The 24,854-nt window shown below is 42.0% G+C and overlaps 2 protein-coding genes across 4 annotated transcripts in view; both read right to left on the reverse strand.

Moving 5' to 3' along the window:
* slc5a6a (solute carrier family 5 member 6a) overlaps window positions 1-16,866 on the reverse strand; it is a 29,859-nt gene extending 12,993 nt beyond the window's left edge. The window contains exons 1-6 of one of the 3 annotated variants that reach the window (XM_050058065.1): window positions 14,785-14,813; window positions 14,581-14,701; window positions 3,734-3,847; window positions 1,807-2,045; window positions 1,419-1,640; window positions 875-940 (exon numbers count right to left, since the gene is read on the reverse strand). In XM_050058065.1, coding sequence (XP_049914022.1) covers window positions 875-940; window positions 1,419-1,640; window positions 1,807-1,932 — 414 coding nt within the window. In that variant the 5' untranslated portion in view covers window positions 1,933-2,045; window positions 3,734-3,847; window positions 14,581-14,701; window positions 14,785-14,813. Of the gene's footprint in view, window positions 1-874; window positions 941-1,418; window positions 1,641-1,806; window positions 2,046-3,733; window positions 3,848-14,580; window positions 14,702-14,784; window positions 14,896-16,745 lie in introns of those variants that run through there. The other 2 variants (XM_050058067.1, XM_050058066.1) reach the window with 2 other exon arrangements.
* Window positions 16,867-18,550: 1,684 nt separating this feature from the next.
* The window catches only part of rpl7l1 (ribosomal protein L7-like 1), a 7,393-nt gene continuing 1,089 nt past the window's right edge, over window positions 18,551-24,854 (reverse strand). The window contains exons 3-6 of the mRNA XM_050058721.1: window positions 24,415-24,578; window positions 23,567-23,704; window positions 23,347-23,456; window positions 18,551-19,269 (exon numbers count right to left, since the gene is read on the reverse strand). Of these exons, the coding sequence (XP_049914678.1) occupies window positions 19,061-19,269; window positions 23,347-23,456; window positions 23,567-23,704; window positions 24,415-24,578 (621 nt within the window). The 3' untranslated portion in view covers window positions 18,551-19,060. The remainder of the gene's footprint in view (window positions 19,270-23,346; window positions 23,457-23,566; window positions 23,705-24,414; window positions 24,579-24,854) is intronic.

The following is a 24,854-nucleotide window of genomic DNA, read 5'->3' on the forward strand; positions in this document are numbered from 1 at the left end:
TGAAGCTAACGCTATATTTAGAACACTTTCACAGCTTTAACTTAATGTCAGACTGAGATTTCCAACAGGGAACTGAAGCCAATGTATCGCTCCCTGCAAAGCCAGACTTAATTGAGAAAAGCAGTGATTTAACATTAGCAAACACAGGAGCTGGAGCTGGTCTACTGCTGCCTTAATTAGTTATTTTTTGTTATTGTGTGGCTTTGGTGTCTGTAAGGGTTAGTTGGGATTCACTGAAGTCACACTATAACACAAACTAACAAGCTGATTGAGGCAGCAATAGACCAGCAGCTCCTGTGTTTAGTGATGTAAAAATACTGTTGTTTTTTTTTGTCAATGGAGTCTGGTCACTTTGACAAGAGCACTGATAGGGAACTAAAGCCATTAACTGCTACCTGTTGGAACGGGTGGTCTGATGGCAAGGTAAAGTAGTGAAAATACTCTCAATAGAGTAAACTTAAACTGATATTTTGTTTTTGCTGCCCCCCTCCACACCAGTACACTGCTTGGCTTCCACGTCAGCACTCCAGCCTGCTTCTCCAAACTGGAAACTTGCTGACCGCCATACATGGACAGTTTTATCTTTTATTGGCCAGCATAAAAATGGTATTGCCTTTCTTACTTAATATTTTACTATCTCACCTGCTAACTTTAGTTACTGACTTGCAAAACTAAATGGGAACTTGCAATAAAATAATTTTACATCACGCACTGTGTCTTGTCTTTACTAACTGTCCATTTAGGTGACATTATGCCTAGGGTGGTGGTCATTTTATCAAAATTAGCACCAATTAGATCCCCAATTCCTCCAAGTGTTGGCATAAGACAGCCCAGAAACTAATGAACAACAAAAGTATGATACAAACAAACATACCATCTGAAAGATGAAGGTCACAGTCCCACATATGCGAACCGTCTTGTTAAAGCGCAGCTCCAGATACTGTCAAAGAGAGAGAATGTCAAAAGGAAAAAGAGTTAACAAAATCACAAGGCTGTTTAGCATATCATCTCAGTCATTCTGTAACATAGGGTCAGTGCTGTCGGTGTTTATTCTCAGAACTGCCAGTTTACTGCCCACAATACCAAAGCCAGAATTTTAAGTAATTCTTTGTTGACAGGACATTCATGCAGTACTTTTCTCTGGCAAATGAATAATGAATGTCCTTGAGGTTTACGAGAGGAACAGTCTGGCTGTAGATAAAAACCCTTAAAGATGGTGAGTCTTGGGAAAATAACTTTTGTTTCTGTTGAATGTTAACACGCCAAGGATACAGAGATAAGAGGACAGATAAGAGCTTTAAGAGATCATACATGAGACAGACGAGTGAAAACAGAAAAACTGCAAACACAGACAAGATGGATACCGTCTAGTCAAACTATCCATGCACGTTGTGTGTTAATTCTCTGCTTGCGTGTACCTCATAGGCGCTGGAGAGGCGCAGTCGGTAGAAGACTGGTATGAAAACATGAGCTGGGATGAGCAGGCCCAAAAAGTAGGAGCAGCCCAGGAACCAGTACTGAGTCCCGAAGGTGTACACCTCGGACGGAGCACCCAGGATGGCCACAGCGGACTGGAAAGTGGCCAGCAGGGACAGAGACACTGGCAGGCAGCTCATGGAGCGGTCAGCCATCAGAAACTCCTATAGCAAACAAAATGGCAGTGTCAGACGTCTCTAAAAAGTCAAACTGTGTGACCCATGAAATCTGGAAATTGACCCTGTAGTCTTAAAAGGAATGGAATGACAGTAAGGCAGTCAGGAAAGAGATGGAAGAAAATCTTTTTTGTGTCTACACATCAAAGTCTACCTGTGTTGTGCGTTGGCGCCCACCAGAGAAGGCGTAGAAGAGGCCGATGCCAGCTGAGGCCACCAACAGCAAGGCAAAGATGACATAGTCCACCGTGGTGAAGTGCATTTGGATTACCTCTCCCATGATGACAGTGGATGTGGGGGGTGGGGCTGGGAGAGTGAGGGCTGTTGGAAGCACGGCCTCTGGGGCTGATCACGACATCAAAGCGCTTCACCCATAGGGAGACTCACTGAGAGCTGGAGGAGGAAGAACAGGTGAGGGGGTGATCGAGTTAACGTCGGCAGACACTGTCTCCACATGATTATTATCTGATAAAGCTTACAGTAAGGGCTGGCTCAGGCTGGCCTTGCGAAAGTGCATCATATTCAGACAGAAAGATGTACAGTGTTTGACTGCCCTAGCACAGCTAGTTCATCTACGCCCAGTCCAGGTTTGTAACATTATACTAGCAGCCAACACGTGGAGTTAATAACCATTAGCTATTTTGCGACCCTATTTATTAAATAGAGTTTCAGATTTGGGATTTTATTTGTGTATTTTTCAGATACTTATAAATACATGAATATAACCATAATTATAGCCTGGGCTGGGTGCGTGGGATTTCCCCCGTCTGGTCTATATATCCATAGTGATTAATGTTACATCACCATATAAAATACCTAGAATACCTAACATACCTAGAATACCTAATATTTTTACTTGTAGGCTAGATTTGTTTATATATGCTACAGTGATTTGTTTTCAAGAGAACTCTACGGTGCGAGCATTTTACTGCATTTGCGACTAAAAATGGTTTTGTGCAAGTAAAAGAAATCATTCAGGAGCACGCTGTGCGAGTACAGATTTCAACTAGCAGCAGAATCCTGTTGGTTGTGGGTTGAATGGGGGTCACAGACATAGACAGGAATACGTATTCCTGTCAAATACGGCGGCCATAGTGCTCCGCGGCGCAAGATAACAGCTTACCGGCGACGGAGAAGCCTGTCTCCAGGTCCAGTATTTTCCTCTTTGTTGATGTCATGACTGCCCAAAAGTACCTGAACAGCCGAGCCGTGGCGGCACACAGGTATGTGACGTGTCAGAGGGGAAGCGAGCCGTTCACATTTCTCTTTGTGGCAGGTAACGGTCCATAAACCTCAGCGCACTTTAGGGACTGTTCTTTACTTGTCANAGTTGTAAAAAGTAAAATGTTTTGTTAAAAAACTATTTTGTTGCATAATGAGAATTGAGAAAATAAAGCAATTTATGTTCTTAATTTGTTTTTTCTTCCTCAAAAAGTATCGATAAGAGTACCGTTAAAATACCGGATCGATAAGCAGTATCGATAAGAGTAGTAGTACCGTTAAAATCTTAACGATACCCAGCCCTATTGAGAACACAGCTGTGGAAAAATCGAATGTGCACTGTGAATTATATTTTGTTGTTTAATCTAAAACGAAGCCATGAGTATTAAAGCTGGTCTTGTGTTCATACAGGCCAGATTTTTCTGTTGTGAAAAGCAACTGAACTGTGATGGTGAGCTAGTGAAAAGGGCCGTCGAAGAACCTGCTGTAATCGATCATCAATTCAATTTTATTTATAAAGCCCAATATCACAAATCACAATTTGCCTCATAGGGCTTTACAGCATACGACATCCCTCTGTCCTTTGGACCCTCACAGCAGATAAGGAAAAACTCCCCAAAAAAACCCTTTAACGGGGACAAAAAAACAGTAGAAACCTCAGGAAGAGCAACTGAGGAGGGATCCCTCTTCCAGGACGGACAGACATGCAATAAATAATCTAACACCATTATTACTAAATGCACTGTCCATTTTTCAAAACAACGACTTGTCAGAGAAAAATACCAACAACAAAGTCATACATGTAGCCGTTACTAAAATAAGACAGAAAAAGCTATAAAGAAAAACAAAATAGGACTTACCCTATTTGCTGAGTTCAAGCTGCTGCTGGCTGGCTGACAGTGACACACACCGGCCACTCAGATTTAAGGCTCACTGGAGGGGAGTATCTTTGTCACAACCTCCAATCACGGTCACTGTGGAGGCAGAGGAGAATTTGCTTCATCATTTACCACGAATAAGAAATGGATGAGAAAAATAACCTGTCACAATATTGTTGCACATGATTCAATACCTGTGCAATGTTTTCCAGTAACAGCGGGGTCTTGTCTTTTGGGTGCAGATCATTTTAACCAAACAGAACCCAATCCCTTGTTATGTTTTTACAAGAGACATGTAACAGTTTAGGGAAAATAAGTTTTTAGCTCCTCGCTGTGCTCATCTGAAAATAACTCTCATATTCCACTACACACAAGAACATGTTCCCCACAGTGTGGTGTTAAGCTGCAGTCTCCTACACTACTTCTGATGAGGATGAGCACAGGGGCAGCTGACTGCAGAGAGGTGAGGGGAGAGTTCAATGAGGCTTAAAGGAATGAGGAGAGGAGAGCTCTGTGCTATAAAAGATCACTGGAATGGAAAAGAAATGATGGAAAAATATGAGGTGGCATGTGTTGATCAGAGATTAGCTGTGTGTGCACGCAGGGAGTGGAACAAAGAAACACCTACACAGTATCAAAACATTTGGTTTACGACATTATGGTGGATTGGATTCGTTTACAGCTAACAGCTGAAGCCATTCTGAGCTAAGCATAACAGTTACTTTAAACGGAATTTTTCACCTTATGTCTCCAGCAGTGCTTTCACACAGACGAACACAATCAGTCTGTCTGAAAATGAACAGGAATCTCCAAATTCTACTCAAACATCAGACTCACTTGGTAGGCCTTTATTTAGTCATATACAATGTAGTAAAAATTGAGGATTTCTTTTTAAAGGGAGTCCAGGTCAGGAGAGACAAGGGTCAAACAGCCCTGTGCCACTTTGGGCCTGCGATTGATGTGAAACGATATTATCTGCCCATTGAACAGTCGGTTTTTGCTTTTGGCCATATAAGATTAAAAGAACACATAAATAATGTAAGTACTTGTAACGCAGTAAAGTTTACTTTAAACTGACTCCACTTACACTCATATACTAACATGTGGAAAGTTAACCTTCAGGACCTCCTGTCAGAAAGACCTTTCTGGGAGAAATCTTTCATTTTAACCCAAGCCATCATCTTTTTCATAAAACCTCAGGAATATCTGTCTTAAAGCCCTGAAGGAAAACACAGATTAACAACAAGATCACTCAACAAAAGTATAACATTCAGCTCAGTAATAACCGTCAAGGTTCAGAGACAAAACAACTGTTTTTTGCTTATCACCCATTATTAGCGTTAGCATGTTTAGACTGCATAAATTAGCCTAGCGGCTAGCAGACATTTTTCGTTCTCTCATGGCTTAACAAATTACATGCAACATCATTAGTTTTCTAATGTGCATGTGCTGTCAAAATATTTCCACATGGCTGATTTATTCCCGAGTAAATAATGCTATCATTGTTGTCTTTCTCTGTGCTGCTTACCGTCTACCTGCCGCTGTTTGACAGTGACACAGACTTTCAAAATAAAAGCATATTCTAAAGATGACGATATGGATCGATGTTTTCACTGGGCATCGATGACACTGGATCGTTCGTCATTTGATTGGTAAATCGATCCGCATCAACTGATCGTTACACCCCTAATATTGATGCCGTTGACACTGTTTATAAGGCACTGCCAACGTGCATGTTTTATGTCACACTGGAGGCTCGTGCTACATATCATGCCTGTGACACCTCTTTGGATTCCGTGATGCTGGCAAAAATCACACACTGGAGCGCCATGATGCAGCCGTTGTTTGAGTCTGTGTAAAAATGCAAAGGGGCATAAAGAAGGGACTTCCTAGTGTCTCTACAGTGTGATCTCTGTGTAAAAAGGGCTAAAAACAAGAGACAGGGCAATGCTGTCTTTGCAGTCAGTTTCTCCTGGTTAGGATTCCTTCAGTGTTCATCAGTAAGGTGGTTTTTATCAGGAGCAGAATTATCCACAGAGGTCTCCTCCTCATGAGCTCCCAATCATTTTAAGTGATAAATCTCCCAAATTAGCCAATACTGGCTTGTCACAGATATCAACATATTGGCGTGTGTGTGTGCAGATAGGTGCAGCAAACTTGAGTAATACATGTATGTGCTGCTTGTGATACGTATTTGATATAATTCTAGTTTAACGTTTTTGTTGGTTCATTTTTGCAACCCAGGAAACTGATTGAAGCTCTTACTACGTACTACTTTCACATAGACAACTGCTGAGCTGTTCTTCAGAAAAGGACTTAACCAGCCATCTTCACATGCTGGCAGCTCCAAATGGCTGTGAAGGGCAACTGTTTCAAATAACAAGAGGCAAAAGATCTAGGCTGAAGCGCCTGTTTGTTTCCATTTGGCAACTTCTACGTGTCAGAAACGAGTCTCTGTAGTAAACAAAACTCTGCAAGGATTTGCATGTGAGACTGTGAGTGTGAAATTATGTTTCTCTGTGTGTGTGTTCATCAAATATCAGTAGTTTTCTGTCCCGACAGGCCTGTCTGTGTGATACACTGTGCTGGTTTGATCAAGCACTGGCCAAGAGGAATGACCCCATTAAATCCCACTCTTATCATTATGGCTTATTATCACTAATCTACCTGGGAACAGAAGCAACTGCCAGCAGCTCATTTAATTCAGAAACACCCATCACGTGGAAGTTTCAACAGAATGCATGTAGCTCTTTGGCTAATGTTAAAGCCAGAGGCAAGTTCATTCATTATGAAAATCCATTACTACTACGTCAATCTTTTGCAGATGCTAGTGACTGTGGTTCAAGGCATTCTAAGAAATCTATTTAACAAGGAAGTAAAGATCCCCTACAGTACGTATAAGTTAAGAGTGTCTGCAGTATGTATGGTGGGGACCTTGTTTTGCTGTCTCACAGAAATCTTTGCTCCTGTTAAGAAGTACAGGCTGGAGGTGGCAGCCCTTTGTTGCAAACCTTTGATGCCATTCTGAAATGGGCTGCATCCATGTGAGAAAAAGGTTAAAACCTGACTAAGTACAAAGGGCCCTTTGATTAAAATCCTTCCAGTGCTCAAAACAAGAAGCCCACTGGCTTCACACTGTGGGGTCCATGGAACATTAGTAAGGCAAAGCTACTTAAAATGCCAAACTCACTTGTGGCTGTTCAGTTAAGGTGTGGGGCACTTCATGTCAGTACAGTACACCCTGAGTGGGCAGCAGCACTCTGAATGAACATCTTAAAAGGTTGATTGACAGTCTACTTGAAAATAAAAGGCCAAACCAGAGGCAGGAACAAAGTTGACCCATCTCAAATGGACAGCACTACTGTCGACCTCATGGAAATCAAAGCAAACTGTTATTATCGTATTAGGCTAAACACAAATCCCTGTATCCTGTACACAAGAGTGATGACACAATATTGTAGCTTAACATGCAGAATACTGGTACTGTAAAAATAATATTAAGTATGAATAAACTGCAAAAAGAACGGTTTGAGTAAAAATCCATCATAAAATAACAGTAATAATATTCATAAGATCCTTTACAGTGAACCCAGAGAAAACCTCCATCTCTAGTCTTTAAAGATGGAGCACACAGGAGGCTGCCCCCCCCCCCCCCCCCAAAGGTGTAAATTACAATGTACAATGTTGAATTCTAACATTCGGAGATTTGGACCTTTGCTTTAAGGAAATTTTACTGCCTGGACCTCTTTAAATCTTAATTGAATATCAGTCCCACATGGGCCTCATGGCATTCACTCTGTTTTTACTTGCATGACACATAACAGTAGCCCAAGAGGCGACTTAAATGGCTTGCTGCGAAAGATGGTACTTGGGAATCTTCAGTACAAAAGGAAAATAGCTTACAGCAAGCAATTTGCTTCTGCACCAGTTGTCCAAGGCCTATTTCACGAGAGCTGCGCCTTTTAACCACACGTGTGCAAAATGGGCAACACATGTTTAACTCACATCCAACAACATCACGATGAGTCCTAGTATTTAAATCAATGCTTCAGTTGAGGCAGGTGAAGGTTCAATCCTTTTATTCATGCTGATCACTTATTATCTGTCACGTCTCTTCTCCAGCCCCACAAGGGGGAAAAAAGAACACAAATTCAACTCTGTGTGCAGCACTGCCTGTGTTTTGGTTGGGATGTGTGTGAGGTAGTGGTGGTGTCATTGCAAATCACACAAGGAGGTCAGGGAGGCTGTGGTTGCCTGGCAACACAGGGACAATGATTGTACATTACATGAGGTAGTGAGAGCTGAGCTGATGGCACTAGTGCTTTCACCCCTACACCCCCGTCTTGTGTGTAAATGGTGGAAAACAGAAGCCCTGCTGTTTGATGGTGAGGGGGCAGGTAGAGCATGGGAAGGTTTGCAGCTGCACAGGACAGACTGCTGAACGTGATCAGTGCTTTGTAAAAGCCTGTCAAGGCAGTTCAAAGCAAACCGCACATCAGACAACCGGCACAAACACTGCAGTTAATGTACACAGTTAATGTACACAGAGTGTGAGCACTCAAATTGAATATTAACAGCGATTAAAGAGGCGAACCAGAAAAAAAAAAATAACACATGTTCTTATTGTCCTTGACAGGAAGATACCAGACAGACACCAGTCTCATTTTGTGTCAGTCATAACAACTGTTTTATCTCAATTTAAGGTTTTACAAGGTCAGTTTGATAAGAGTACAATGTGCCCTTTCCAAATGCTTTTCCAACATTTCATTTGCACTTATCTGGATATAGAATAATAAAGATTAACAGTCTACAGCCATGCTAGCAGCACAGTGAGGCTGCACCTTGGGCACCCCAGAGCTTTGAGCTACATGCTAACGTCAGCATGCTAACATGCTCCCAATAACAATCCTAACCTGCTGTTTTGCAGTATATTTTTAACCATGTTCACCATCTTAGTTTAGCGCAATGACTGTATTTAAAGATAGGTGACTGACAGCTCCAAAAAAGTTAAATAAAACATCTCGATCGCCCCCTGGTAGCTGGCTGCAGTACAGGTCATAAACCCCGCCCCCTCCATGTTAACATTTGGGACATGAGCCAAACTAAAAGATCAAAGTACATGTCAAGGTAATTATCACCCTGATACATGTTCAAGTGGTTGTTTTTCTGATAAGTACGTTAATCAGTTATCTGAAAGGCGGTGTGATGTCATGAGCTTTAATTGGTTTGCAACTGATTTGGATGAGTGTATGGACGGGACCACAATAGTGCAGCTCAAGCCCTCGATCACTACTGCATAAACTCTGCCTCAAAATGACATCACCAATGCAAGATGGCAACACCTGTATCAGGGATATTTTGGCTTCATTTTTAGACAGTGAGAGGAAGTTGAGATGTGTTGTCCATCTTTATATACAGTCTATGTTTTAGCATGTTAGCATGCTAACTTTGTGAATTAGCACTAAACAAATACATCTGAGGCTAATCTGAATGTTAGTTTTGCAGGTTATTTGGTTAAAAATCTAAGTACTGTACCAGTCCATCCGGGAGACATTGAGGTTTTTCAGTCTGAAACCAAGTGTGGATAAATGACTCCTCCATCCCTAGAGCTTCACTTCTAGCTTGGCTAAAAAGATGTTCTAGCCATACATCAGTCCTCATCCTTGACTCTTAAAATGAATATCCATTTATCCATCCATGCATTTTTCATCTGCTTATCAAGGGCCAGGTAATGGGGGCAGCAGGCTAGGCAAGGTACTCTAGACGTCCCTCTCCCCAGCAGCCCTTTCCAGCTCCTCCTGGAGGATCCCAAAGCATTCCCAGGCCAGATGAGATATATATAATCCCTACAGCGCGTTCTGGGTCTACTCCAGGGTCTCCTACCAATTTGACTTGCCCGGAAAACCTGTGAACCCCTTTCGACTCGAAGAAGCAGTAGCTCTACTCAGAGCAGGTCTGAGCTCCTCACCCCATCTCTAAGGCTGAGCCCAGCCCGGGAAACTCATTTTGGCCACTTGTATCCGCAATCTCATACTTTCGGTCACAACCCAAAGCTCATGCCCACAGGTGAGGGTTGGAACGTACGTGGACTGGTAATCGCGACTGTCTGGCACAATGCCTGCATCACTGACTGATGCCGCACCAAACTGCCTGTCCATCTCACCCTCCAGTTGTAAAATTAAAAATACTGTTTAAACACTTTCAATAAAAGAGGTGTATTCAGTTAAAACTTTCATTTGAACAATATTTACTGACAATTTTCGAAGTAGGATACTTTTAACATACACACACATTGAACTTGTATGGCACTGGAATGGAAAACAAATGGCTCCCTTTCCCATGAATAAAACTAGTTCCAATACAATGACCTAAGGCCTACATTTTAAAGTAAAAGAAAACAAAACAGACTACAGAGAGAAATGGGCCTGGGACTGCCCTGTCAGTAGTCTAAGTCTTGGTTGAATTGAGTTTGTGTGATCCTCATGCACATGTGTAGGGGCTCATCAGCAAGCCTGGAATGGTATTAAATGCTGTCCATAGTGGAGGAAACATACTCAAAGCTGTAACTTGATCCGTACATGATCAAGGAGTGTAGTGCTAGTTTGGTTAGAGCAAGGAACACAGTCTGACAGTCTCTCTCTTACACTGTTGTTGTCTCTAGCAAACTGTTCCAACTGCTTCATGAATATCGCCACACGGGGCTACACTGTGCCCCTGAGGCAAAGAGGACTCTGCAGCGTACTTTGGCAGGCAAACAAAGGTGAGATCTATACTTTCTCAGAGGTGTTGTAAACCTGTATTTTTCAGTTTTACAGAAGAAAATATATCAAGGATGAAGACAAACTGGTTATTTTGGCAAAAAGTATTTCGTTGTAAGCCTGAGCTTTTTTGTTGTGCAATGAGGGACTGTCTCCTACACAGTGTATGAGATGGTCCCAAACAGGGCTACAGTAGTTTGTAAATACTCTATTGAGGACTACTTAGATTTAAAGGTTATTATTAAGATATTCTGGACTGAAAATGTGTCCTGACACAATTATTCTATTTTAAGCAATACATTTTTTTTTGTTCCGATGAATTTTATGAACCCGTGAAATGATAATGCACACCATATTTTTAGTACAGCACACAGAAGGGTGTGGGGGGAATCCCTGTGCATACTACCTGCTACATTTAATACTCATGTAAGCAGACAGTATCCTTACACACAGACACAGCTGGGCTACTGTCAGCATCTTTGGAATGTGTGCAACCACGGGCCCCAGATCTGCTTGTATCTCAGCAACCCAAAAGGCCAATAATTTGAGTAATCATTAAACCTTCAGCTGAACCCTGGCCTGCTCCATGAAATAATTACCAACAGCACAGACTGTGACACAAGAGGTAGACAAACGGGAGGCATTACCATTTTGTTTTCATAAGCAGCAAAGATACACAACTCCTGAGAAGTGAAATATAGAATTACCACCACTGATTAATGTGCTGCTATCAGCTCTGTAAGACACTGTTGTGACTGAAGAAATGCACGGGCTGTTTCACTGAAGACTGATAATACTTAACAAACCTTGACATGAACACTTTGTTAGTCTTTTGTGACAAACGTGACACCAGATAATACCAAAGGAGAATGGCATGAAGTTGAAGCTTGTGTGTAATCATTAGCCTGCTGAAGGTGTGATCATTCCCCATAGCAGATAACTGGAAGTCATCTTGGCCCTCTCCAGATGATTAGTCCAGAATAAAAAAACAGCACTGCAGAATTACCTCTGGGGAGAAGGAACTGTGTGTGTGTGTGTGTGTTTTCTGTGTACCAGTGTCAGTAAATTTGCTTAGTGGCAACCAAAAGTTGTGTAAAATTAAGTGCCTTTTATTCAGTGGTTGCATATTGGACCATGCACCCTGAGATACATTCTTCATATTAGACTGCTTGGGTCTTGATTCATGAATGAGACAAAGCAGTCAAAAATGTCAGAATTCAATGAGACACACTTTGGGACAGGACTGTTGAGACGTGCCTCCATATGATCACTGCACATTAGAAAATGTTACCAACTCTGTCCAACTTTCTCTGAAGACTTCACTGTAGCGGTCAGGGAAATATGATTGTAATCTGAGCACCCGTTTGCTCAATGTCCTACTTTACCCAAACAATGAATGCAGTGACATCAGTTTTTTTTTATTCTATTCATGCTACTCCATGAACTGACAAGCAGTCAGCAATAGGCAGAAACAAGTTTGACATCCAGTGCCTCTATTGATTCTCAATAAAAAACATCTACGTCATACTTACACTGATGCAAAAATCCTGTAAAACCCAATATTGCCATAAAGCAGCTCTGGTTACTGATTTACTACATTACTTGCAAAACAACCAGAAATACTCAACAAGGGCTGTGTGATGGGGAGAAAATCAAATATCAGAATTTTTTTTTTTTTTAACTAAATATCTTAATATCGATATTACAACAATATCATACAGTGTAAGGGTTTTCAAACCATATTTAAATAATGACATTTTTGATAAATAATCATCAGTAATTTGGATATAAGGGATGTCAGCGGTTATCCGCCAAGAATACTTGACCGGTTATGCATGTTGATCTATAGGTAAATTTTGATACTCTTCAGTTTACTGCACTGCACACCACCCAGGTATAGTGAGAGCTAACGGTAGCTAGTGGCGCCGCTGATTCGACAATTACAGCTTGTAACGCCTTCCTCACCCAACAGCGCTACAATGGAAACCTTGTGCCCACCCTCCAGTCTCCCTTCAGGATGCCCCAGTGAGTAAGTGGCTCAGTTTTGAGCCACAAGCCCCCCTTTGCGTTGTTAACTACTGTTAGCTCTGTTAGCACTCTTGGCAGTGTCAGCATGGGTAAAGGTGCTAACATAGTTAATAGTGCTAAAGGGGTTCTGAGGTTCAAAATGAAGCCACTCGCTCACCAGGGCATCCTGAAGGGAGACGGGAGGGTGGGCATAATGTTTCTGCAGCAACGGCATCCCACCACCGGGATGGCATTACTAGTGATAATTATAGATTGTAAAAATAATGGACGTAGCTTAACTTATGTCACCCACTGGTTTGTGGACTCCTGTTTTGAATTCAGCATTACAGCCGTTGCCATCTTGGTTTTTTGGAGCCAGAAGTGACCATATTTTAGCAAAAGGCTGGCGCTGTGGAGGAGCAAGGGGTGGATCTGACTTAATTATGCGTAACTTTAAGCTTTCATAAAATGTAAATATAGGAGTTGTATAAAAAAATTCACCACGTACAGTTACCAAAAAGAGAGAAATTAGCTATACTGACCAAAACCATTTTTGTACACGTTTATTTTTGCTGTAAAGTTGGGCATTTTAACATGGGAGTCTGTGGGGTCTGAGTGGCTTCCAGGGCCGGCCTCAAGTGGCCCTTCAAAGAACTGCAGTTTTTGGCAGTGCCATGTTGGCTTTCATTTTTCAGCCCCGGAGGCTGCTTTTTGGTAGTAATCACCGATTGAGCAGAGCCGCTAAGTGGCTCCACCCAACCCAGGTGGAGCGCAGTGCAGAGCGATCAAGGCTATTGTTAGATAACCAGTGAAGACCAGAGGGTGGGCAGTGTTTCTGCATGTTCACGCAGCTAGCAACTGTCAGCAAAGCCAACACATCATAAAATAAAAGGCACAACATTTACATCACAGAACATTAAAATGTCCCCCTTTCTAAATGGATAGCGCTTTGAAATGTGGCGCTAAAGCTCACTGGGTCAACGGAACGCCCGATTCTTGTATTTCACATCATTTTGCTTTTTTTACTCTCTTAAAAATGAACTGGTTATTTACTGGTTAATGCGTCTGGCTATAGGAAGCAAAATTAACCAAAACTGCCATCCACAGTGGCTGTAACTACAAAATGCTTAAATGAAAATAGCAGATCAACTAAAGCTTACATCACTTTACTGAAATGCAGCCTTTAAAAATGGACAACACTTTCCATATCCAAAATTCTAGGATGATATCTAGTCTCATAACGGGATAACGATACATATACCCTAGCCCTATACCGATGGCATAGTTACCATAGTATGGACAGCACAGAAACCTGTTACACATTATAATTGTCTCAGTAATCTCACCCAATCCTACAGCCATATTGTGGATATGACTCTAGTGCTTATGGTAATACAGCAGCCTGGTATTTGATATTTGTTTTTATTTTCTGTGCTGATACTGACCCTAAAAAACTGATAGACAGCTAGGACAGTTCAAATTTGCACAACTCCGAAAACAATGTTGTCCTGTGAACTTTATACAGAGCAGTGTAGTAAATATTTACCATGAAGTAAATATTTATTATTTCATGGATAAATTAAAACTGTTTCATCAAACCATTCAGTCAGTCTTTAAACTATACTTCAGTCAGGCTAACTAAAGAGTCCCAACAGCTTTAACGACTAAAAGATAAATATTGGCTTTACACAGAACAGCGGAGGGATATTTAGTTAAGGATGTCTGTTAAACGTATTTTCTACAAATTCAGGCCGACATGATACAAGATGAAGCCCTCTAACGCTAAGAATATTGATGAAGAATTAGTGTACGTTACTTTAGCAACATATTCGTGTCCTCATGTGAACACACACACTGACCTGCTGCCGGCTTGGTTAATTAGTCCCGACATGTCATTCATTTCAGCTGCCGACTACAGGCGGTTTGGCTAGCTCATAACCGTCTGCTCATGTGGCCATGACACACCGGCTCGGTGCAGTTCACGTAACGAGTCACTGCCCCGCCTTTTGTTACCTATCTATCAGCATGAAATATACGACAAACGGGAAGAACCATCACACAAACCTGTTAGACGCTAACGTTACCTACGCGCCCACATGGCACGGTGCTGCTGCCCTGTCGAAACTTTCTTCAGCTACCGCGTGCACCAACGTGAGACTAACACCCGGCAACCTCCGAGCCTACGCTGACAACGACACAGACCAAAATCATTTTAATCCTCTTCATTTCAACATCGTTTGAATTTATCGAGGAGCTAAAGCGACTTACCTTTGACCACTCCTCGCTGCCGAAACACTGAAGCAACAGTAACTTGCATCACTTTACACGCATCTGCTCGTGAGATCAGCCAGTGACGGACCGCCCATTCTCCTTGACACTAGACTGGGTGCTGCCTTCAGGTGCTCCTCGTAAACTAGATATTCACACTCACCAAGGCAAAATCATTGAAGATCTTGCATAGCTTTTAAAATCTTTAAAAGGTTCCTCGCACTCACCCCGTGCTATCAGCATGAGTGGATTACTGAGGGCCCAGAGAGTGAGCCCCCCCCCCCCAACCTTCACTTGCAAAATGTAATTCAAATTAACAGATACTGACCAGGAAGAGACTCAGAATGGCCACAAAGAAACACAAAACAACCACATGGAGACACAAAATAACTACAAAGAGATACAAAACGATTAAAAACTCTACCTTGATTAAAAACATGATCTCAGGGACACATGACGTTACCTGTATCAGACACAAAATTACCCTAAAATACACAAAATTAACTTGGACACACAAAATAACCACAAGGAGACACAAAATAACTAAAGACACACAAAATAATCTAAAAAATATCCCAAAGAGACATACATTTACCTCAGTAGGCCACAAAATGACCCTAAAATGACACATAAATATCTAAAAGACACAAAATGACCACAAAGAGGGCAGCACGGTGGTGAATGGTTGTCTGTCTCTATGTGTCAGCCCTGCGACAGTATGGTGACCTGTCCAGGGTGTACCCCACCTCCTGCCCAGTGTCAGCTGGGATAGGCTCCATTTCCCTCCGCCACCCCCAACAGGATAAATAAATGAATCAATGAGGCATAAGACAACCACAAGGAGCCACAAAATGACCTTGAAGAGGGCAGCACGGTGGTGCAGTGGTAAGCATTGTCGCCTCACAGCAAGAGGGTTCCTGGTTCCAACACGGCAGGGTTTGAACCCAGGGTTCCTTCTGTGGAGAGCTTGCATTTTCTCCCCGTGTCAGCGTGGGTTGTCTCCGGGTACTCTGGCTTCCTCCCACAGTCCAAAGACATGCAGGTTAACTGGTGACTCTAAATTGTCTGTAGGTGTGACTGTGAGTGTGAATGGTTGTCTGTCTCTATGTGTCAGCCCTGTGATAGTATGGTGACCTGTCCAGGGTGTACCCCGCCTCTCGCCCAATGTAAGCTGGGATAGGCTCCAGCCCCCCTGCGACCGCCAACGGGATAAATGAATGAATGAATGAATGAGAAAAATGATACAAACATATCTCAGACATAAGAAAACCACAAGGAGACACAAAATGACCACTAAGAGACACTAAGCTACATTGCATAATGGCTACAAAGGGCCACAGAACAACTGCAGGCTCCTGTGTAGCACCTGCATCAATTGAATCATTTTGGTTGAAAATATTTAGAGTTCCTGTATACATTTTGTTACTAGTGTTGATTTTGTTTTTATGTTTTAAGCCCCCGTCATTATATGTATATTGTTTGTCTCTGCTTCAGACCACTATGTGCTATCAGCCCTCATTGGTCACATTCCCCCTCATTCCTCACAATTTCGACCTTTCCGACAATCATGAAGGCAGCACAACTCGTGCTGAGGCGGTCTGAAATAAATGTCATTAGAGTACATTGATTTTTGAGTACAAGTTTTCCATTTGGCACCAAACTGAAACGGAATTAAATTCTAAACTAAATGAAGGTGAAACATAAACACAGCAGCTGTGAAGCTGTCGCTATTATTAAAGCAATACCGATGTTTTGTGTGTTGTTAAGTGACATCGACAGAGAAGCACACAGTTCAACGTATTCATGACGCCAGCAACCGCTGCTGCGCTGGGGGCAGGGGAAATCGTCATCATGGTAATTAATCACCATGGCAATGATCACTGATTGATTTTGTAGATTTGATGACAGCGTGCCTCACTCACCCCGCATAACGCCATCATCACACCATGTCTGTTTCTTACCTGTTCTTTTTAGCGTCGAAAGCAAGTGTGCGCACACTTTGACAGGAGCATCCTCCGCTGCGTCCCTCCGGTAGATGCCACACATTCACATCACATTTAATAAATACATCAGTGACATTCATGAAGCGTCCCCGACGCCATCCTCCATTTCTCCCAGTGCGCATTCGGGAAAGCGCAGCTGCATAGGTTGCATCTCTTCCCCCTCCTCCGGCTGGTGACTCATGTGTCTCATTGAATTAATAGTGACACCGGCGTAACACCACAGGGGGGAGAATGAGGCTGTTAACACATTACCATCCACTGACTGTCTCATTTCAGGATTTTACTATTAATAAAACTAATAACGGAGACTGCTCCTGTCCAAGCTGCCACAAATGCGTTTAGGGAAACCATAGTCTCAAGTTGCTTTACCATATTAAGTTCTGTGTTAACAGGTATTTGCTGGCCAATAGTCTAATAGACTATGCATTTACACTATTTACTTAACTACTTTTAATGTAGTGTGAACTAGGGCTGCAACAATTAGTCGACTAATCGATGACTAATCGACTATCAAAATAATTGGTGACTATTTTAGTAGTCGACTAATTGGTTTGAGTCATTTTTCATAGAAAAGAACTATAAAAGTACCCCAAAATACTACATTCAAATATTGCCAGCTTTACACACTCTCCCATGACGGTGAACTAAAACCCTTTGGCGTGAGTACGAAACAAGACATTAGATGACATAATTTTGGGATTTGGGAGAGACAGACCGACATTTTACAACATTTTAACACAGTTTTTCTTAAAATGATTAGTCAAATAATCGATAAAATAATCGACAGATTAGTCGACAATGAAAATAATCATTTGTTGCAGCCCCAGTGTGAACATTTTAGTGATGTTACCATCTGAAACTTCTCCCGTGTGCCAAGCTTGTATTCTGGCTGACACATGAACTCTAACGGCCCTATCTAGGGTCAGTGTTTGGTTTGTCCGTTGTAGGCTACTGTAGAACAACATGGAGGACCCTGATAAGGTCCTGCTCCTTATGTAGATATGGATGGCTCATTCTAACATAACCAAAACAACTACTTTTAGTTTCAGGTGACTGTAAACTGATGAAAACTGTTATGAATATTATATTTAATTCTGCAAATAGATGCCCCTAAATCCTATGCACTGGACCTTTAAGCCTTACTCACGCTCTGACGTGAGCTGTTGCAGGATTCTGACGAGAAAACATTTGGATCTTTCACACTGTGCAGATTCTCCTCCTACTGTAGGGGGCAGCACACCAAAGACTCATGTCTATAGCACAGTTCTTCACCCATATATGTCCATGTAGTTAGAAAAAATCTGATCTGCATGGACAGGTGAAACTTGCCTCACGGGACATGAATGTTTTCCAAGGATGGTGAAGGAATAACCCACCCAACTTTTCCTCTGACTAGCTAGTGCTTGTTGCCTCCATTATTGCGGGTTAACTGGGTTTAGCCAAAGGATTGTCATGGTCAGAGTAAGAATGGCCCAGTAAGCCAATCAAAGGCAGAGTAAGACAAAGCTGGGCAGGTCATGCTTTCCACCCCCATGAGGGCCCATGTCTGATAGTGTGAGGTCACTTTGGCTGTGCAGACACCCACAACCCCAGCAGATGCATCAAGCATTCGGGTTGCAGGTGCCTCTGCTAACCAAATAATACCAACGCCAGAGCAGAGATCCGCACATCATGTGTCCTGTGGAGAACAGGGACGACACATTATTATTTCTACCACCAGACCTGCTCTCATCTTGTGTCAAACATCTTGATTATCACTGGCAAACTGCTGAATCTTTTTTTATTGTAAAAACAAACTGTATTTACAGTGAATCATAAATCAACAGATTTTTCAGGCTGAAAACTACAATGTAGTACATGAATTCGCTGTAGGTGGGCTGCTGGTTCCTGCATGCAGGACAGCCCATCCTAATTATTCAATTACTGTCCTATTATATGCAACCAGTATTGATCCATTCCTCTGACAACCTGAGGAATATTAAATGTAGCAACGAAGCACCCTTTAACAGATGATATATTACATTTAAAGAGATATTGTTAATATTGTTACACTTTTACCAAAGAGCCGACTGCTTCCATCAGTCTGTCGTCAGGGGCAACTCCACTCTTGGCCATCACTGTACCCAGAAGAATGGGTGTACACATAAATGTACATTAAATATGACTGGGGTAAACCCATCACCCCCTGCCAAAGAAACATTGTTGGCATTTGCTTCTTTCAATAAAGCATCCTTATAGATGCTGCCGAATGTCCATCTTTCATGAGTTCCTCCTCAGTTCAGTTGTCTGATGATGGCGTTAATGTCTGTGTTGCGAAATCCAGGGTTTCCAAGGTCCTTCAGCAGCCCAGCCTTATCCCTGGCAGCGTGACGAGCAACCGACAGCTTGAAAGGCAACAGGAAGTTGTTGGCAGCTCGGAAGCCCTTACCAACCGAGTAGATCTCGTGAATCAGGTCCTCCAAACAGATGATGCCATGTTTACCTGAGAAATGAGAAGGAGGCGAGGGATGGGAAGGAATGTCAAAACCAACAGATGTTTGTGAAGATACAAAAGTCACTGTGAGAAAACACCCAACACCATCTATATAATTTATACAATCTGAAATACATACATCCCTGAAGTCAAAAAGACAGGAAGGAACTGCTAAGTGTCTGCCTTAGTTTGAATTGTAGATTATTGCACAACTTAATTCTGCACTGACTGTTCCCCACATATGACTCTTTAGCTGTGACCAGAGGTTAACCGTGTAACATTACACTACTTTCAACTTTGCAATCTCATGTCTTGGTATTACTATATTGCATGGTGTGGTACTCTATACCTTTTTAACTATCTGGCTTGCCATAGTACTCTGTTACTGCTGTTAGATGGTGTTTGTGAATACATCGATTACATTCAGGGTTCCCACGCACTTTAATGGACAAAATGTCAAAACCATTCCATGACTTTTCAAGCACCCATGATAAAAACTTCAATGACCATTCACAACATATTAACACAAACAGAACTGTAAAGTACTATACGCCAAATTTTCATTACATTATTAAAGGCCATCTGCAGACACAGAGCAGTAGAGCTCCCAGAGTGGGGGAGTGACAGCTGACAGTTCAGTTGGCCCGCTGGTTACTTTGTTTGGGGGGGGGGGGGGGGGGGGGAAGCTTTATACTTTTAAACTACCATGCTCTACTTTCAGAGCACTTAAAACGAAATCAAAGTGCACATTCGTCGAGGCAAAGCTGCATGGGCTGATGACTGAAAGCCCTGGGCTGCCCATGTAAATTGCTCAATCTTGAAAACGTGGTACCAGTCAAAACAATTGGTAGGGCATAGGTGTGGAAACGTTGGGATTCCTGACCGTACAATGGGCCTGGGCGATGTGGCTTAAAAATAGTGATATTTTTTGGCCATATTGTGATACACAAATATATATATGTCACAATATTTTGAAATCTCCTCTAATGTACTGTAGACTACTAAAATACAACATTATAAAATGAACTACAGTTACAAAAAAGTAAAACTAGCTACACTCATAAAGTTGAAGTACTGTTGTGATAAAGTTTAACAAAATATTGTTAAAATAAATAAATCAAAGTGGAGCCACCTGTGCTTTTATTTTGAAGCACGCCGCTCGTCTCAAGTCTGAGGTGATGTTTTTGCTGTGAACTTGAAACTTCTGCTCAACAGGTGTTGTTAGCAATTAGCACAAAGTCAAACTGTTGCTACTGCGCTATTAAACGTGAGGATTTATTCACTGAAGTGGAAACACACTTAACAGCTCTCCACTTTGTATATCAATATTTGCAAGTCACACTGGTGCTCCATGGTTGCAAACACAAACGCCTCCTCTGCTCACGCTATCTTTGATTACATTGAGTTAAACTGTTACCACAGTGCCAGTAGACGTGATGATTTATTAATTGAAGTGGAAACACACTAACAGCTCTCCACTTTGTATATCATTATTTGCAAGTCACACTGGTGCTCCATGGTTGCAAACACAAATGCTCATATTATCGTTAATTCAAGTTAAACCGTTACCGCAGTGCTGTTAGACGTGATGATTTATTCACTCTAAGCTGGAAACAAACTAACAGCTCTCCAGTTCATTTGTTAATAATATGTGCAGGTTGCAGTCGGTCGCAAAATGTGACTAAATAGTCATGTTACCTAAGCAAGTCTCATGTCAGTGGCTTAAAAAAAAAACAATGTGACCACTATGTTTGTGATATAATCTTTTTATGTATCTCACGTGGAACAGGCTGCGATAGATTGAGTATATTTGATACATCACTCATCCCTACCTTACATGCTTAATAACACTGTCACACACAAGATTATTTTTCTTGCCCCACTTGCCTGCTGTTCCTCAAACATCCCAGATACAAACTCACTTCAAAAATAATTCCAGGTTGCTGGCATTGATGGAAGGACAGACAGAGTGCAGGTAGAAAATAGAGAAACGTACATGATGGTGAACAAAATGTCACATATGGGCATATTAGAGCTACATTACGCCAGCAGCTGCAGAACATAAATTTGACGTTATCATAAATTACATGGAAGGTAATCTATGGAAGATTGCTGTAACAATTCATTTAATTACACACAACAAAATTTCATGGCTATTCCAAAACTTTCAAGGATTTCACTCACTCCATGACTTTTTTAGGGTTTCTATGACCGTGCAACCTTATACATTACTTGCCCTCTGCTTGCTTTGTACATGCAAAACAAGAATTTGCAGAGGGCCCCCGAAAAGCTAGAAACGGCCCTGCTTGCTGTCTAGGTCAGAGATATACTTGCTTTTAACTATGCATTTGCTTGCACATAATGGCTGCCTTGCGTCATCTGCATCCGCTTGGGAGCGCTGTTTGTGCACGTCCTCAGAAATTAATGTAATATTAATACAATATACTAGAGATACCACTTTTTCCTTCCCGATACCGATCCCTGAACCTTAGGTATCTGCCGATACCAAGTACCGATCCGATACGCTTTATATGTACCATCTATGATGATGCTGCCATGTTGGTACAAGTCTGAGGAAGAGCCTGCGTGCTCGAAACGTCACAAATGACAAAATAAAATTATAAGATAATGGGAGCTCTATTTGGTGTGCGGATCATCTTCTTCTATTTCATGATCCATGTTGGTCTCAGAATTAACAATACCAAAACTCCTCAAGTGTTGTCTCGAGTGTGTTCATTGTTTACATCATGTAAATCTAGAAGTTCCATGTAGTCTAAGTTCTCTGGTGTGCCCTCTAGTGGACATAAGCAAGTGTGTGGATAATTCCAGTCATGACACACAACCTGTTGTCTATGTAAACACATAAAACAAGCATATCTCTGACCTTACTGGACAAGATGCACCTGTCAAGGTGAGACACGCAGCATGCTGCCAAGGACAAAATGCGATGGAGAGATCTCATGCAGCCTTACGTCCCATAGGGGATGAAGAGGAGTTAAGTGGCTAACGTTACGGACATTATTTGTTGCAATGCTTTGACTCTTAAAGTTAACCATACGTTATTGCCAGCTCACTCCTGTAAATGCAAACGTCAGTTGTTGACTCGTTAACTGAAACGTTACCGTTAACATTAAAGAGTCTAATGTTAGTCATGTGGTAATGTTAATATTGGTGTAGCAAGCTTTGCCACATTGGCTTGGGTTGAATTTCTTGTTGCCGCTGCTGCGGTCATGAGGTAAGACGTTGACGGCTCTGTGCTGTATGTGTATGTGTGTGTGCAGTCAGTTTTATTTTCATCATTGTTCATTGTAATGTTAGCATTGTAATGCTAATATACCTGCGACTTTGGTACAATATTGGTAGTCGACGGGTTGCAGTTTTTGGGCTTGTTTCTAACGTGGAGTTGCTTATTTGGGCTTGCTCTCTAAACGTTGCCTTTCTCTCTCTCTCTCTCTCTATATATAATATATATATCCATCGTTTCTTTTGGGCTTGTTTCCATAGCCCTGGTTGCTTGTTTCTCTCCCAAGATCTGGCAACACTGACAAACCGGCAAGCAACAACAACAACAATGGCGGCGTCCACAGGATCACAGGGAGCGTGTTGTGTTTGAACCCAGGCCCTGGAGGCAGATCTGATTCAACAATGGGAAGAATATTCATGCCTTTACGATGTGTCGTCTCCAAGTTAAAAAAAAACATAGTTTGGTGATGTCACCGCGTTATCTGGGGCTCTGTCGGCGAGGGCTCAGTGGAGAAATCTTGTGGTGTGCACACACAGGTCGTAATGCAGTTGGCGAGACTCCCAATGACAGAAACACACGTCGCCAGGTATGAACACTCACAAGATTACGATAGTCTCCGCGACTTATTTTGTGGGGTGAAGCACTTGCTTTGAATTTCCTCTTGAGTGTTAGTTTTTTTTTTCTTTTTCATTTAACCTAGGCATACCATCCAGCTGATTGCAGTCACTAATAACTGTGCAAGTTCAGGATCATTAACTTGAGAGAAACACGCCTGACACAATGCTGGTGGTTTGCCTGCTGTCATTGTGTGGTGGCTAAATCACACTGTTGTAGAGACTTACCCATGTGCTGCTCGATGAAGGTGTTGTCTGTGAGAGGAACTCTCCTCCTGCCGATCCTGGTCTGCCCTCTCTTCAGAATGAGCTCACGAACAGACTTCAAGTTGGGAAATCTGTTGAAAACATGACCACGTGTTAATAATGTGTGGAAACACTTGAAAAATAAAATCCAAATAAATTTAGTGTAAGCTTAACGTTTATTCTATAGTCACCCGTTACTCACCCCCAGGCCACATACGGCTCCACCATCTTCATCATGGCTACTGAGGTCTTGTTGATTTTGACAAAGGCCCCGCTGAAGATCTTCCTCAGTCTCAACATCTGGATCACCTTCATCACTTTGGGACTGACACCTTTGATCCTAAGAGAAGAGGAACATCACTGTTAATCAGCACAGCATAGAGATACACACCCAAGATTTGTGTCACCATTTCAGTATCTGACCAAATGTCTCCTCTTCTGTTCCTGAGATATGGTATTAAATAATGGCTTTCGTAAATAAAAGGGTTGAGAAAAAAAATTGCTTAACCACAGTATCACAATATCTTTGTATGGCAACTTCGTATCATCTCACAGTGCAAAAGCATCACAATAAGGAAAGTGAAACAGCTAGAGCTGCTGGTCACTTTACTTGTTTGACTGTGTGAAAACAGCCTCATTCTTTCATCCCTTCAACCATCTCCCTAAAGAGGTAGGTGTTGAGATACTTGCGTATATACCTGGATGACTGCGAATCTCAACCAATATTATCCAAGTCCTTTATAATGTATAAAAGTATGTGTGTTTCTCCCCAAAAGAAGAAATGTGGGGGTTTTTTAGGGCATACATATATGCCCTGCAAAATATTATCATGTTCAAAATAATACTGTAGTATTAGTGTGCATGTGAAAGTAGTCACTGAAAAAATTTACCTATAGCCAAATAATGTGTAGATAATTCACCTTTCTTAAAAGGTGTTGTTGGATGGATGCAAATAATCAAAGTTCCATGTGGCACAGCTGTTTACATGGCCATGACTATGTAGGGAGAAATTCTATTTGCAAAAACCTTTGTCTGAGTCAAAGTACTCACTCTCTGATGCGGACGGCAAAGGCTAGCCTGTTCTTAGCAGGAGGCAGAGGAGCAGGTGGCCTGTGCTCAGACCTCCGGATGCGAGTTTCATCACGATGCCTCCTGTGGCTGTCTTTCAAGAAGTCTTCCAAACGCTTAAACTTAATTGCTTTGCCTTTGCATACCTGGAATATAATAGCAATACACGTGTAAATATACAGCAGTACATAGAAATGGGTAGTATGTGCACGGTTTACACTCACAGGCCACTTTAATAGGTACACTTGTTCAACTGCTCGTTGGCGCAAACAGCTAATCAGCCAATCACATGGCAGCAACTCAGTGCATTTTGACATGGAGACATGGTCAAGACGACCTGCTGAAGTTCAAACTAAGCATCAGAATGGGGACGAAAGGTGATTTAAGTGACTTTGAACGTGGCATGGTTGTTGGTGCCAGAC

Source organism: Epinephelus moara, chromosome 12 (assembly GCF_006386435.1).
Source record: "Epinephelus moara isolate mb chromosome 12, YSFRI_EMoa_1.0, whole genome shotgun sequence".
NCBI lineage: Eukaryota > Metazoa > Chordata > Actinopteri > Perciformes > Serranidae > Epinephelus > Epinephelus moara.